At 39.3% G+C, this 17085-nt stretch overlaps 1 protein-coding gene across 2 annotated transcripts in view; it reads right to left on the bottom strand.

The window, feature by feature from the left end:
- LAMA2 (laminin subunit alpha 2) overlaps positions 1–17085 on the bottom strand; it is a 1313887-nt gene that overhangs the window by 323808 nt on the left and 972994 nt on the right. For both annotated transcript variants that reach the window (XM_073575794.1, XM_073575795.1), the window contains exons 28-30: positions 13662–13779; positions 13267–13401; positions 11809–11933 (exon numbers count right to left, since the gene is read on the bottom strand). In XM_073575794.1, coding sequence (XP_073431895.1) covers positions 11809–11933; positions 13267–13401; positions 13662–13779 — 378 coding nt within the window. The remainder of the gene's footprint in view (positions 1–11808; positions 11934–13266; positions 13402–13661; positions 13780–17085) is intronic.

The raw sequence follows: 17085 nt of genomic DNA, 5'->3' as shown, positions 1-17085 counted from the left end.
TTTAATGGATGAAATAATATTATTTATGATATATAATAGCATGAATCCTTTGAATAGCTGTTTATAAGGTCTCTCTTCCACACTCACTCATGGTAGTGCTGAGAGGTAGGAGAGATGAGAGCATGCCCTTTCTGACATTGTGTGTGGATGCTTGGTTCTTGCAGTGTCAGTATGGGTAAGATGAGGTCTCATCCCCCTCTCCCTTCAGCATTGTCTACCAAAATGGCTGCTGCAGACTGAAGCGTAGGATGAGAATGCCCACACACCAACACTGTGTCCTCTGGGTCCTGCAGTGTCAGCGGGAAAATTTCCCACGGCACTCATGCTAATGTCAGAAAGTTGAAGTGAGTTCACTGGCTGTGGACTCACAGGACCTGTCCCACGGCACCCCGAGCAGGAGAACTTTCTCACGCTTGTGGTGCCCTCAGATAGGTAATAGGAGTTCACAGAGAGACATTGAGCACATGGTGCTTAGTGTCTGCTGGATGGCCGGATGTATGGCCGCCTCATGCAACCATGTAGCCTGCCATATAGATGTAGCAGAGCCGGACCAGTCATGGGATAAATGGATTAGCAGCATCTCTGCGGAAAATTGAGGAATATTGTTGTTTGTTTTTTACCTCTTTTGCAGATGATGAGGGCATCAGGGGAATGGGTGAGGTAAAGTATGGTTTGATTAAGATTATTAAAGGAGTCTGTATAATTCTTTCAATTAAAGGACTTATTACTAGGTGTCTGTGCTTTCATACAATGTGACTATGGGGTTAGTAACGGTGGTGTCTTATTGACGCTTATTCATTACTAACCTTGGGGCTGGATGTCACCTGACAATACAACCGGTGGTCTCCTGGAGGTCGGCGCTCATAGCAATTGAGTAATTCTGCTATATAGAGGCGATCTGATCATCACCTCTATGCAGCAGAGCCGAGCAGGTTGTGGCAGCTTCTAGTCTCCCATGGGGAGACTAGAAAAATATAAAAAATATAAAAAATAAAATATAAAAAAATTAAAAAAATGTGAAAGTTCAAATCACCCCTCTTTCGCCCCATTCAAAATAAAACAATAAAAAAAATTAAACATACACATATTTGACATCACCACATTCATAATTGCACCTGATCTAACAATTAGAAAAAGGATTACCCTGATCGCTAAACAGTTTAGCGAGAAAAACATTCTAAACACCAGAATTACGTTTTTTTTGTTGCCGCGACATTGCATTAAAATGCAATAACGGGCGATCAAAGAATTGTATCTGCACCAAAATGGTTTAACTAAAAAAGTCAGCTCGGCATGCAAAAAATAAACCCTCAACCAACCTGAGATCACAAAAAATGGAGGCACTACGGGTATCCGAAAATGGCGCAATTTTTTTTTTAACAAAGTTTGGAATTTTATTCACCGCTTAGATAAAAAAGAACCTAGACATGTTTGGTGTCAATGAACTCATAATGACCAGAAGAATCAAAAGAGCAAATCAGTTTTAGCAATTAGTGAACCTAGTAAAAAACAAACAAAAAAATCCCACAAACAAAAAAACAGTGTGGGATTGCACTTTTTTTGCAATTTCACCACACTTGGAATTTTTTCCCATTTTTTAGTACAAGACATGGTAAAACCAATAGTAAAAATGTTGTGGCTCAGAGAAGAAGAGGAGCAAAAAAGGAAAATGCAAAACTAAAAAAAAAGCTCCAGGGGTTAAGTGGTTAATCCAATTGAAAATCTGTGGTCAGACTTGAAGACCACTTCCTTCACCAAAGGAAACCACCTAATTTGATGAAGCTTGAGCAGTTTTGCCTTAAGGAATGGTCAAAAATCCCACTGGCAAGATGTGGAAAGCTCATAAAAACTTATCCCAAGTGCCTTGCAGCTGTAATTGTTGCATAAGAAGGCTTTACAAAGTACTGACTTTAGGGGATGAATACTTATGCACACTGAAGTGTTTAGTTATCTGTCCTATTTGTTGTTTTGTTCACAATAAAAAGAAAGCCAAATGTTCACATGTGTAGGCATGCTTTTTGCATGAACTGAAGCAAACAATAAAAAAGTGAAATTCCAGGTTGTGAGGTTGCAAAACACCAAAAAATGCCAAGGGGGCGAATACTTTTGCAAGTAACTGAATACAGAGTTGAAGTAATCTGAACTATAAGTTTACTGTAATGACTAATTTCACTTTCAGAATTACTTTTCTAGTTAGTGTTAGACAATTTTTCTTGTTAGTAGTAGACATTTTATTTGGAGCCTGGTAAAGATTTTTTTCTAGAAAATAAATGACAATATTCTCTTAATTATATTGCTAAGCAGGCAACATGTTCTCTCAAAATTGATAAAATGCTAACACAAGTACTTTTACTTTGGTCCTAAAATCATCTATCAGGCTCTCTACAAATAAAAGCTAGGGAAAGTGCTTCCCAGGCCTTTCGCCTTGTACTGGCACAGTCTGCTCTGCACATTTACTCACATCCAAATTAAATCAATAGAGCCTGAATAGGTAATAAAATTACTACTTTGCAAAAATGTAAACAAATTGATCTACAACTCTCAAACTCATTATCCAACACATTTTGAACTCCGTAAAAATAGATCCAAAGCTTATAACCATATTTGAAGTGCTGAGTGCACAGGAACAAAACACTTTGGAAACTGATAGCTTGAATGTAATATGCTTTGGGAGAAGTTTATAACAGAGAATAAATAAGATTATGTTTTTATACTGTAAAGATTATACCGCTCTTCTGATTAAGTAACTGCTTACATATTCTGGGCACTCTTCAGTTTATAAGATTATGTTTTCCACATTATAATATCAACCCACAGCATTTTAGAAACAAAAAATCTGATGCCTTTTATTTCTCAATATATAATAAAATAATGATGACCTATCCAATTTAAAGTTAAAATGAAAGCCGAGCATTTATGGATGTATTGCTAAACTGAATTACCATAGCTTAACAATATTGTCAATTTATACTATAAATCCCTTACCCATATGTAGAGTGCAGGATATAAAAAGGCACATGAGCTGTGCCTGCTCCATATACAGCATGTTCTGGCTGTGATTCATTGCAGACACCTGCCTAGCAGTAAGGCTACTTTCACACATCAGGTTTTTTCCAACAGGCAAGATCCGGCGTCGCACCGGAGCGACGGATCCAGCGTAAATTACGGAAAACTGATGAAATGGATTCGTTTTTCCGCTGGATCCATCTAGCTGGCTGGTAATGGATGAGGGCCTCACTATATCTGTTTCCTGGGGGCTGGCCAATAGGATCTGAGCATGCTCAGACTTAAAATGCCGGATCCGGTAGCCGGATCCGTCTTTTTCAGGATCCGGCGCTGTCCGGTTTTTCACCGCAGACAAAAAATGTTACTTGAGACATTTTTTCCAGACGCCGGAATCAAAATTTTAGCCTGATCCGACAGAAAATGGAAGAAATGGGAGACCATGGGCCTGATCCGGCGCTAATACAAGTCAATGAAAAAAAAACGGTTCTTGCAGCAGATTTCGCCGGTTCCGGTATTTCTAAAAATAGCCAGATCCTGCCTGTCAGGAAAAATCTGATGTGTGAAAGTAGCATAAGGCCGGGATCACACTTGCAAGTGTGATGCGAGAAACTCGCACGAGTTTCTCGCATCAACTGCCGCCGGTACTCGGGACTGGAGTGTGCGGCTGCATAGAAATACATGCAGCTGCACACTCCAGTTCTGAGTGCAGGCAGCAGTGTCGAGTATTGATGTGAGAGACTTGCGCGAGTTTCTTGCATCACACTTGCAAGTGTGACCCCGGTCTAATTCTTGCCATTTAACCTTAAATGCCTAGCATTGTTTATAGCTATTAAAAAATCTAAGTATTTCACAAAAATTTTGAACGATAAATAAAAAATAATACATATAAATTTGAATCTCTCTTTAAAAACTGTAAGCTGATGTCTCTATATCCATGAAAGTCTAAATCTATTTATTCTGCACAATTAATGCCATAAAAAATATTTTAATCTTCGGACCTTCCCCCTTTAAGAAAATTGAATAACAAGCTAATTAAAAAGTTACATGTATCCCGTGGTGTAACTAATAAAAGCTACAGTATGCACTGAAGAAGAGCAAGTTCTCACACTGTGCCAAATACATATATGGCTCTCAGAATATAGTGACACAAAAAAGATTTTTATTTTTTTTTATAAGTAGTAAATAGATATGACAAAATTTAAATTTTCCAAACCTAGAAAAATTAGATTTGTAGCACAGTTATTCTCTGCAAATTAAATGTATTTTATTATCCAATGGGGTCTTTCCAAACATCAGAGCATAATAAACCTAAGATGTAGAAAATAAAAAAATACTTATTCTAACATTACTGCTTACCTCTCTGCCCCTCGGCTCTTTACCATGCCCTGCCTGGTCCTTGGAGCATCATCTTTTTCTCACTACTGAAGATGCAGAGGGTCTTCATATGCTAGGCCAGGACTCAGTAGCGTAGCTACCGGAGGGGGTGGAGGGGGCAGTGGACCCGGGCCCCTCGCTCTTAGGAGGCCCACCCGGAGCACCGCTGCGGCAGAGCAGAGAGAATCGATCATCTCCCTGCTCTGCTATGTTCTATTCTGTGCGCACAGGACCTGTGATGAAGTCACAGGAGGGGACAAGTCAGGTGTCACATGATCAGGAGCCTCGTTGTCTGCAGGATTCTGCTGTGCTGGTTGTCATAGTGCTGGATGAGGGGAAGTTTATGTGTGGGGTCAGGAGGGGTTTACAGGGTGGATGTAGCAGAGCTGTGTGTGTGCAAAGTGAACAGAGTGGAGCTGTGTGTGTATGAGGTGTACAGAGCGGAGCCGTGTGTGTACGATGTGTACGGAGTGGAGCTGTGTGTGTACGAAGTGGAGCCGTGTGTGTACACGCGAGGTGTACAGAGCAGAGCCATGTGTGTACGAAGTGTATGGAGCGGAGCCACGTGTGTGTGAAGTGTATGGAACGGAGCCGCATGTATATGAGGTGTACGGAGTGGAGCCGCATGTGTACGAGGTGTACGGAACGGAGTCCTGTGTGTACAAAGTGTACGGAGTTGAGCCGTGTGTGTACGGAGTGTACGGACTGGAGTCACATGTGTATGGAGCGGAGTTGTGTGTGTACGGGATGTCCTCCTCCTCCAGTGTGCACAGCGGGATTGCCTTGGACTCGGGGATGTCGGCCATGTGAGCGGATTATGATATGTCCTGCACCGGGAGGCTCAGGTGGGCATTACAATGGGAGCCGGGCTGCTATAGTATCTTTATACAATCTTTCTTTCTTTCTCTGTTTCTTTGTTCTTTCTTTCTCCCTAATTTTTCTTTTCTTTCTCTCTCTCTCTGTTCTTTCTTTCTCTCTCTTCTTTCTTTCTCTCTCTGTTCTTTCTTTCCCCTCTGTCTTTCTCTCTATGTTCTTTTTTTCGCTCTGTTCTTTCTCTTTCTACCCCTCTTTCTTTCTCTCTCTAATCTTTCTTTCTCTCTCTGTTCATTCTTTCTCTCTCTGTTCTTCCTTTCTCTATGTTTTTTCTTACTTTTTTTCTTTCTCTCTCTCTCTGTTCTTTCTTTCCTCTCTTTCTCTCTCTGCTCTTTCTTTCTCTATAATGTAGCCCAGTTCATATGGTATTATACAGCCCCCCAAAGAATATAATGTAGCCCCTTCAGAATATAATGCAGCCCCCCTCATGGGGTATCATGCTGCCCTCCCTTATATGGGGCATCATGCTGCCCTCCCTTATATGGGGTATCATGCTGCCCTCCTTTATATGGGGTATCATGCTGCCCCCTTATGCGGGGTATCATGCTGCCCCCTCCTCATACCGGGTATATCATGCTGCCCCCTCATACGGGGTATCATAATCATGCATTCAGGACTCACTATATAAATAAAGAAAAACTATACTCACCTTTCCTCTGTCAAAATTGTGGGGGGTTTTCAACACAGATTTTAAAAACTCAACAATCTCTCATATGGCTACATCCATAGTAATATAAAAAGTCATGGCTCTAGAAAAATGTGATGTAAAAAATAAAGCAAGAAAAATAAAAATGGCTGCAGTGGGTAGGGGCTAACTCATTCATGCCGCAGACTTTTTTTTGTTTTTGCATTTGTTTTTCACTCCCCTTCTTCCCAGGGCCATAACTTTTTTACTTTTCCATCAATATGGCCATGTGAAGGCTTGTATTTTGCATGATGAGTTGTACTTTTGAAAAACACCATTGGTTTTACCATATCGCGTATTCGAAAACAGAAAAAAAAATTCAAGTGCCATGAAATTGCAACAAAAGTGCAATTGAACAACAGCTTTAGAAATTTTTTTTTTACCATGTTCACTAAATGCTAAAACTGACCTGCCATTATGATTCTCCAGGTCATTATGTTTTCATAGACCCCAAACATGTCTAGTTTGTTCTTTATTTAAATGGTGAAAAAAATCCAAAGTTTGTAAAAAGAAAAAAAAACAATTGCGCCATTTTACGAGAACTGCAGTGTCTCCATTTTTTGTCATGTGGGGCTGGGTGAGGGCTTATTTTTTGCAAGCCGAGATGGTGTGTTTAATTATACCATTTTGGTGTGGATATGATCTTTTCATTGTCCGTTATTGCATTTTAATGGCGACCAAAAAAACATTCTGGCGTTTTCACTTTTTTTTCGCTACGACGATCGGATTAATTCTTTTTATAGCTTGATAGATCGGGCAATTCTGAACATGGCAATACTAAATATGTGTATTTTTTCAAAAATTGTTTTATTTTGAATGGGACAAAAGGGGGGTGATTTGAACTTTTACTTTTTTATATTTTTAAAAACTTTTTTTTTACTTTTTGCATGCTTCAATAGTCTCCATGGTAAACTAGAAGCTAATCAGATCACTTGTGTGTAGCAGAAATGCTCACTTGCTATGAGCTTCGGATGCTGGGCGGCGCTCATAGAAATCTGGCACTGACAACAGCAGTGGTCTCCTGCAGGGATAAGTGACGTGCTGTCAGAAATTGATAGGGGCATTTAACGGGTTAACAACTGCCGGTGTATCACGATTCCACCCGTGGCTATTAGGGGCACATGTCAGCTGTTCAAAACAGCTGACATGTGCTGGGAAAGATGTGGGCTCAGCGCCGGTGTCCACATCAAAAGGAGGGACATGACATGTGCCGTACATGTATTTTTATGTACAATTTATTTTTCATTTTCATATTTTCCTCCTCTCTTTTCAAGTCCCATAATTGTTATATTTTTCCTTAGTCACATTAGGGATGGCTTCATATGTGTACATAAAGGGCAGACACAGAGGCCTTCAGTAAACTGCCAATCAACATCATTGTTGGTTGAGGGGACAATGAGCAATGGAGGAGACAGCTCATATTTCAAATTGCTTAAGTGCTGTCATGAATAACAATGGCATCAAAAGAGTTTAAGTACTGTGATTGGAGCAATTATAACACACCCAGCACCTGCAGTGTTTAGAGTGGGCATTACAAATACATTTATTATCTATGGGAGTACTGAAGATAGCTAAGTACAACACTCACCTTTTCCTAGGAAATAGAGATGGGCAGACAACTTGATGTTCGATAGAACAGTTTCAAAAAGTTTGGGTACCAGAACAGTAGCCAGACCTGAACCCGAACCTAGATCCCATTCTCTTGAATGGAGGGCCCGAACATCCAGTGTTTTCCATGCTATCATGTGCATGACAGCACGTCAAACTCCGCTTCTTATCGGTGGTGAAATCATCCCCGCTGGTCAGAAAGCCACAGTTCCCATGCTGTCAAAAGGCAGCATGAGTGCTCAGCTGTGATGGGAGGTATAAGGTTTGCCTCAGGTTACTGGTGCCAAAACATAAAAAGATATAAATGAGGTATTGCTGTAATCATACTAACCCAAAGAATAAAACTGCTTTATCAATTTTACCACTCGCGGAATGGTGTAATGGCCCCCCCAAAAGAAATTCATGAGTTGCTGGTTTTTGTTCAATCTGCGTCCCAAAAATCGGAATAAAAAGCGATTAAAAATGTCATGTACCCGAAATTGGTACCAATAAAAACATCAACTCATCCAGCAAAAAATAAGACCTCACATGACTCTGTAGGCCATAATATGGAAAAATTATAGCTCTCAAAATGTGGTGATGCAAAAACTATTTTTAGCGTGTCACAGCTGCCAAACATAAAAACCCGCTAAATTAATTTGTGGGGGATTTCCACTCTTTAGGCACATCAGGGGCTCTCCAAATGCACCATGGCGTACAACCAATTCTGCGTTGAAAAAGTCAAATGGCGCTCCTTCCCTTCCAAGCTCTGCCATTCGCTCAAACAGTGGTTTACCAACACATATGGGGTATCAGCATACTCAGGACAAATTGGACAATAACTTTTGGAGTACTGTTTCCCTTGGGAAAATAAAAATTTGGGGGTGAAAAGATCATTTTTGTGGAAAAAATATGATTTTTTTTAATTTTATGGCTGTACTTTATAAACTTATGTGAAGCACTTGGGGGTTCAAAGTTCTCACCTCACATCTAGATATGTTCCTTGTGGGGTCTAGTTTCCAAAATGGGGTCACTTGTGGGGGATTTCCACTGGTTAGGCACATCAGGGGCTCTCCAAACGTGTCATGGTATCTGATCTCAATTCCAGCTAATTTTGCGCTGAAAAAGTCAAACGGTGCTCCTTCCCTTCTGTGCTCTGCCATGCGCCGAAACAGTGGTTCCCCCCACATATAGGGTGTCAGTGTACAGAGTAAAAAGAGCTTACTCTACAGAGGAATTATTCAAATTTGATTGTGATACAATCTCTAAACAATTCAAACAAAGGCATTATTCAAAAAATGTGATAAAGCATGCTGAATCCATTTGTAAAGAGAAGTCCCACAATGATTGCCTTTTTAAGGAAACTACTGGCAATAATTCCCCTATATCAATTGTTTTTTCTACGCCTTACTCTACAGATTTTAATGACATTGTGGCCATAGTAAAACAAAATCTTCCATTATTACAACAGGATAAAAAATTGGCATCTGTGTTAAGTGGAGGCGTTAGATTTGTAGCTAGGAAATCAATGACATTAGCTAATAATTTTTCCCCCGGTACGTTTAATACTGTAAACAAACATACTTGGTAGGATGTACAAGGCTGCTATAAATGTGGCCTACCTAGATGTAATGCCTGCAAATTTGTCATGAAATCACAGATTTTTTCTTCAGTGCATGCAGCCAAAAAGTATAACATTGTCACATTTTTAAACGGTAACACCAAGTTTGTAGTTTATGCTTTAACCTGCGACAGCTGTAAGCTACAATATGTTGGTTCAACCTGTCGTAGATTCAAATCTAGACTGGCTGAACATATTGCTGGTTCTCTACCTAGTTCAGAGATAAAAAATAGAAAATTCCTCTCAGGTGTCTCAAGACACTTTTTGGAAATGTATCAAGGGGATACATCAGCATTGTCAGTATGTATTATTAAAAAAAATGTATCGGGGAAGCTAGATAATATTGGGAATCTAATGACATGCCAAATTATTGATTCATTTTGTATTTATACTCTCTCTTTCTTTTTCAGTGAGAGGGATGATAATTTTTGTGAATATAGACATGTGTTATTTTGTGTGCATTTTCCTGATACTATATCCATTTACCATCTGCATAATTCTGTACTGGATTGTATATATGGAACCATATACACTCACTGGCCACTTTATTAGGTACACCTGTCCAACTGTGTGTTAAGACTTAATTTCTAATCAGCCAATCACATGGCGGCAACTCAGTGCATTTAGGCATGTAGACATGGTCAAGACAATCTCCTGCAGTTCAAACCGAGCATCAGTATGGGGAAGAAAGGTGATTTGAGTGCCTTTGAACGTGGCATGATTGTTGGTGCCAGAAGGGCTGGTCTGAGAATTTCAGAAACTGCTGATCTACTGGGATTTTCACGCACAACCATCTCTAGGGTTTACAGAGAATGGTCCGAAAAAGAAAAAAAATCCAGTGAGCGGCAGTTCTGTGGCCGGAAATGCCATGTTGATGCCAGAGGTCAGAGGAGAATGGGCAGACTGGTTCGAGCTGATAGAAAGGCAACAGTGACTCAAATTGCCACCCGTTACAACCAAGGTAGGCAGAAGAGCATCTCTGAACGCACAGTGCATCGAACTTTGAGGCAGATGGGCTACAGCAGCAGAAGACCACACTGGGTACCACTCCTCTCAGCTAAGAACAGGAAACTGAGGCTACAATTTGCACAAGCTCATCGAAATTGGACAGTAGAAGATTGGAAAAACGTTGCCTGGTCTGATGAGTCTCGATTTCTGCTGCGACATTCGGATGGTAGGGTCAGAATTTGGCGTAAACAACATGAAAGCATGGATCCATCCTGCCTTGTATCAACGGTTCAGGCTGGTGGTGGTGGTGTCATGGTGTGGGGAATTTTTTCTGGGCACTCTTTGGGCCCCTTGGTACCAATTGAGCATCGTTGCAACGCCACAGCCTACCTGAGTATTGTTGCTGACCATGTCCATCCCTTTATGACCACAATGTACCCAACATCTGATGGCTACTTTCAGCAGGATAATGCGCCATGTCATAAAGCTCGAATCATCTCATATTGGTTTCTTGAACATGACAATGAGTTTACTGTACTCAAATGGCCTCCTCAGTCACCAGATCTCAATCCAATAGAGCATCTTTGGGATGTGGTGGAACGGGAGATTCGCATCAGGGATGTGCAGCCGACAAATCTGCGCCAACTGTGTGATGCCATCATGTCAATATGGTCCAAAATCTCTGAGGAATGCTTCCAGCACCTTGTTGAATCTCTGCCACGAAGAATTGAGGCAGTTCTGAAGGCAAAAGGGGGTCCAACCCCTTACTAGCATGGTGTACCTAATAAAGTGGCCAGTGAGTGTATATGAATTATTTCTAATTTTTTTGTTTTGCTGTTGCACAATGTAATATCGATATATATATATATATATATATATATATATATATATGTTTTATTTGTATATTATGTGATTTTATACAGACACATATATTTGTGATAATTGTGTTAATCGTAGTCTCATCATGATTGGGTGTATTATAACTTATACCGCCTTCCTTTTTGTATAACTTTCGTTTTTGTATGTATTGTTATTTGCTATGACTAAGGACCCGGTGTGGTCTGAAATGGCGTAAGCAAGATGTTTTTATGAAGTTACAATAAATGATGAAGGTTTTTAATATCATAGCCTAATTTTCCTCTATCTAATGCTCCATTTTGCTGGTGACTGGAATTCCTTCTGCATGTGTATTTGGTCCATTTTGATGTAGCATTTCACATCCAAGTTTTTGGGATCGAGTGGGGTCCCTGTGGTCACATCCATACTAATTAGAAAGTTTCCTCCTTTACTGTGGATGGGAAGTAGCCTTTTATATTGGGAAACAATACAGTCATTAATGTTTTTGCATTTTCTCTGGCTAATAAAGGTGGGCCAGAGGAAAGGGGTTCTTTGTTTCAGGTGTTTCAAGCATTCTACCAAGATAATTAGGGTTGATCGAATAGCTTCGGATAAGTTCTTATCGGAATAGCTATAGTGGTTCCTGAATGCATGGAGAGCCCAACACACATGCTCTCCATGCATTTGTTGTGACTGTCACACAGCCACGACACATGCAGCTGCTGCGCTGAACAGCTGATCATCGGGAACACTCAAGGTATCCAGGTTACCGATGCAGCTATTCGGTAAGCGCTAAAGCTATTCGGATAAGCACTTATCCAAAGCTATTCGATCAACCCTACCGACAATTCATTTTCACTTGTTCCTTTCTACTTACTTGTTACTCGGTATGTAGAGAGGGCATGCACATGGACGGCAATCATCTGGAAACCCTCTGACTAGTCCATAGAATCCTTGGGCACACTGTTCACAATGGTCTCCAGTGGTGTTGTGTTTACAGGTCTAGAAAAAATGCAAAATTTTTTTTAATTCAAAACATGTTTTTATTATTGCTATCTCATTTCTACTGGCTTCATTTTTAGATGGAAAAAAGAATACTGCCCGGGAGTTTTATGACTATATTCTAAGGTTTGTTGCAGAAATGGCAACAGAAAATCTCTTCATACAGGGGGTTTTTTGAAAACCCTAAGCAGATGAAAGTGAATATATACTCTATGAATGAGTCACCATTTACATTGAGTAGAAATAATTAGGTTTTATTTCTTAAATTAATTTGTAATTAGGATGTTAAAACATGCAAAAAAATTTTATTGATACTCAATGTAAAAAAAAAATATTGGTTTAGGCAAGCTGTTTTTATAAAATCTCTGCTATGTGAAATTGTATAACTTTTCATGATACAATAATATGCAAAATAGTTATGCAAATACCCCAAAACCATAGTTTATTGAATAATCTTTTTCAAATATATCTTTATGCACTAGATAGAGTACAGTACTGCATACAAATTGCTCCATTACATGTTGTCACGATCCCACCACACGCCGTGTCCTAAGGACGCTGTGAGTGACTGCTCAAACTCCATATGGATAACAGGAGATGTCGAGATGTCAGTGCTATGAATGGATAGACTGGGCATGTTGGGATGTCAATGCTGTGAGTGACAGCTCTGCCATTGTATGCATAGCTGGGGCATGTCAGGATGTCAGTGATGTGAGTGACAACTCAGTCACCGCTTGCATAGCTGGGGCATGTCAAGATGTCAGTGCTGTGAGTGACAGCTCAGCCAACCTATGGATAGCTGGGGCATGTTGGGATGACAGTGCTGTGATTGACAGCTCAGCCACCATATGGATAGCAGGGGCATGTCAGGCTATCAATGCTGTGTTTGGGTTTCCTCCAGGTGTTTTCCTTTCCAGATAATCACCAAGCTATTCAACTGGCTGACAATGTCAGATCATTGCCAATTGTAGCTTCAGCTGAGTGGTATGCTTACTCTGCAGTCTTTATTTTGATATTCTGATCTTTTGCTGCTGGACCTTGTATTTGCTTTTCAACTACCCATTTTTATAACTCTTTTTGCCTATGACGTATTCTGACCTTAGTTACCAGACCCTGTAGTTTGCCCCGAATATCTGTCTTTCCCTTTGTATTTGATGTACATTCCTGGCTTTTGACCTTGAACCCCTTGACCACTCTTCCAACCCCTTGACCACTTTACCTCATGGCTAGTCCGTGAGTAGTGACTCATGTCACACATGTTCTATAAAACAATTCCTTCCCTATGATGAAACAAAATCCAGAGAGAATAAAAACAACAATGCAAAAAGCATACCTGGCAAACAGACGTTTGTGGGTCACATATATCACTGTGCCCATTGCATTGACAGGGTACACATGTCCCAAGAGTTAGGCCAGGCCTTCTACCTGGGGATGCAGAAGCCATTCTGTAGAATCCAGGGGAACATGACTAAAGTAAAGTAAGAACAAATATAAGAGGTCTTGAAACTGAGACTTAAAGAAATCACCATTTTATTGGTTCATTTGGTATCAGTTGGTATCTGCTCTACAATAAACTTTGCGATAATCTCCCTAAAATTAATTATTTTTGCAAACTACAGATTCTTGATTTTTAGTACTGTTGTCAATTTATCTGACCACAAATTTAAGATAGTTGTTGATCATTAATGCATATTGTCATCAGGTCAGAAAATAAGAGTAATAAAATACCTCACAGGAAAGTCCATAATATCCTACTGGGCATTCACATTTCTCAATTAGATTGGCTCTTGGACTCATGGTGAAAGATGTGCCTTCCTCTGCTACTTCCAGAAATACTTCAGATATTCTGCAGTCCACAAAAACATTATTAATGGATGAAAAATGCATATAATAAGCATTCACAAAAATGTTGAATGCAAACCTAATTTAAAGCTTACTACAAGCATTTATAATTATATTGTAAAATTTTACAACATAAAATAAAGCATTTTGGCAAGAACAAAAGGTTGTACAATGTTAATGCATTACATTGAAAAGAAAGGAAACATTTTGACCTTTCGTAACCTAATAGTGGGAATAACAGTGTTCAACAAATCAGAAGCAAAGTATGTTTGTAGTTAGTTTATAAAGATTTGCGATTTATTCTTGCTTAATAAAGAACATTGCCAATGGAAATACAAAAACACAAACATATGCCCTTGATTCCATTTTAATGTCAGTCAGAAAAACCATAGGCTACTTCAAACATGGCCATTACAATTTTGTATGTAATACACTTTTGGAGATAAAACATGGGCTCTATGTTGCTGTGGCTCTTGTTTTCGTGTCATAGCATTTCTGTTAATAACTGTTTAATCTTTTAGCAGGTCAGCATGTGCTTTACCAAAACAAAAACTGATTTTGTCAAATAAAGAGTTTGACATCTAGTTCTTTCAAGAGGCAAATACGTCTAGTACAAAAAATCTCATTTTTTTCCCAATATCTCAACAAAGATGTGGAAGTCCTTTTTGAGGTTTGCCAAGACTGGGTGAAGTTGTGATGATTTTATTGGTTTTAATATAAAATATGCCCTTTCTAGCCTCTTATCTTGGATTAACATATTCTAACATGCATGATGTAAGATAATCAGTGAGACCAGGTGTAGGATGAGAGCTGTTCTCTCATCAGCTGACTCCTGTGACCAGCGGTAAAAAGGTTATCTGTATGACAGTGTGGGAATTGCAGCCCTCTGACTGGCGGTAACAAAATTCTCACCAATCAGAGCCGGTGTGTCATGATCTCCACTCTGTTCCTGTCCGATATGTTACTTTGTGTAGGGGTTGTGCTGGGTATGTGCTGCATCATCTGTGTTCACTTTCCTTGATTAGTCTTCTACTTAAGCATGCTAGCTCCCTCACTCTTTGTCAATTGTACACTTGATTTTGCCTATGTAAGTCTGATCTTTATGCTCTGCGACTGACCCAGCCTCACTTTATTCCCTTCCTGGACTTTGACTATTTGCTTGTGACCTGACTTCTCTTATGCCTGCTCCCTGTAAACTATATTGCCTTACTTGTTTTCCTGACCCTGGCTCGTGAATTGGATTTAGTTTCTGACTACCCCTTGTTGTACTTCCCCATTTTCTAGACATGACCTCGGATTGTTTGACCTTCCTTTACTTATCCAGTAAGTAGTATTACATTACTATCTGTCATAGTCATCTTTATCTCCGTTTTTGGGACTTATTACTATAGTGATTTGCGCTACACGGTGTTTCTCATGCTGTCACACATATGACAGCATGGGAAACACCTGATGTTCATGCCCCACATTCATTTGAATGTGGTCTGGGTTCGGGTTTTTAAAATATTTGGCCGATCCCTCATATTTGCTAAAGGTCATGAAGTGTCTATGAGTTTATTTTCATTTGTTTATTTTATCCAAACTTTCCTGTTACACAATACAATGTTCTAAAGTTGTTATAATTAGGTAAATGGAAGACGACTTTTGCGATTTGTATGGCCCATTCTATGTGCCTTCTATGACATTATTCAATTATTGAAATAGATACATGGTACTCTTGAAGACAGAGATGCGGGATCTAAAGAAGGGTTCCACCCTGTTAATATGAATAATGTATAAGATACTTGGCACTCTAAAACATGCAGAGGAATTTTTTATTTTGGTAATCCAAACTACTAATAAAACAGACAGCACTATAGCGTGAGTCAACCTCTCAAGTGAGTTCTTACAGATTCCTTTCAGTTTTTTAGTTTAAAACCAGGGATTACAAACAGGAATCTCAACATCTATTAAAGCTACATTGTTCTACGATAGCAGAGTATTTGAGAGTACAATGCATAGCTTTAGAGTTCCTCATAGACCTATCCTCTTAAAGGACAATCCTGAGTTCTGTCACACATTTGAACATATTTTGATCGTGTTCTTTTGACCTAGTGGTCCTTACAGTGGACCATTCACAGAAGTCCTTTAGGTAGACCAAATTAAAGATTGATTCAAACAACTCTCAACTTAAAACAATGTTGAAACCTCTCCCCCCAAAAAATCTCAGAAAAACCTCACTAATCATCAACAAGGAAAAGGTACAAATTTGTCATAGATGAAGAGCATTATCCTCAGAGTCATGTCTTTAAATGACGTGATACGCCATGCGTTACCCTGAAAAGTCATCGCACTTCACCAGATACACAAGAAACAGATTTCCACAAGTCCCCTTTTTAGGTCACAGAAGCAGACCCAATACAAGAGAAAATTGACAAGGGGAGGACAATGTTAGAGTTAATGTACCATTACTCAGGGTGACCAGGTCAAAGGTATAAATTTTCCTTTGGTTAGTCAATATTCCATTGAAAAACCTGGGTCCTGCCCAATTGTCTTTATTACAGAAAATACTTTCATTATTCCCAACCAATAAACTCTATTGATGCTGAGATAACAAAACTTTTATTGCACACAAAAAATCCACCATATGCAAAATTGATGTATCAGCCTGTGTAGGTCTGCTTCAAAACTGAAGGAAATGAGCAACAGACTAAAGTGAAATATACATAAAGACCATAGAAATCCATATATTAGATCATCATGCAAAAAAGGGATCATATCAAAAAAATTGATCACATAGATATATTTCAAATATAATGATTAGAGGACATAGGAGATAGATATAACTTATAAATATACAGTAGCATGAAATAACAGCCCAATGTACATTATAAGCACAACTCCAGACTTGAGCAGTATGAGTCTATACATATATAGCATATGCTCAAAAAGATATCAGAAAAAATAGTTCTAAAGTATATCAGAAAAATATGGAACGCCAAGTGACTCTTCTATATAACCAGAGTGGCATGAGATAAAGGAAAACTTTGCCAGGTAAGTGCTGAAAACAATTGATGCAGCAGCTGTAAAAGAGACATTGCCATTTTTCCCATTGAAAAAAATAAAGTTGGATCCAATATTACTGACTTCAAATTGGCCGCCATGGTCACCACCCATCTTGAAAAGTTTCCCCCTCCCATATACTAATGTGCCACAAACAGGAAGTTGACATCACCAACCATTCCCATTTTATTCAGGTGTATCCATATAAATGGCCCACCCTGTACTATAAATTATGAGAACACCCACTTGTGGAGTTCTTAGTTTTCAA

The sequence above is a fragment of the Dendrobates tinctorius genome, unplaced genomic scaffold, assembly GCF_039654945.1.
Source record: "Dendrobates tinctorius isolate UK_male_01 unplaced genomic scaffold, ASM3965494v1 ptg000046l, whole genome shotgun sequence".
Classification (NCBI taxonomy): domain Eukaryota; kingdom Metazoa; phylum Chordata; class Amphibia; order Anura; family Dendrobatidae; genus Dendrobates; species Dendrobates tinctorius.
This window is presented reverse-complemented; position numbering and strand designations above follow the sequence as displayed.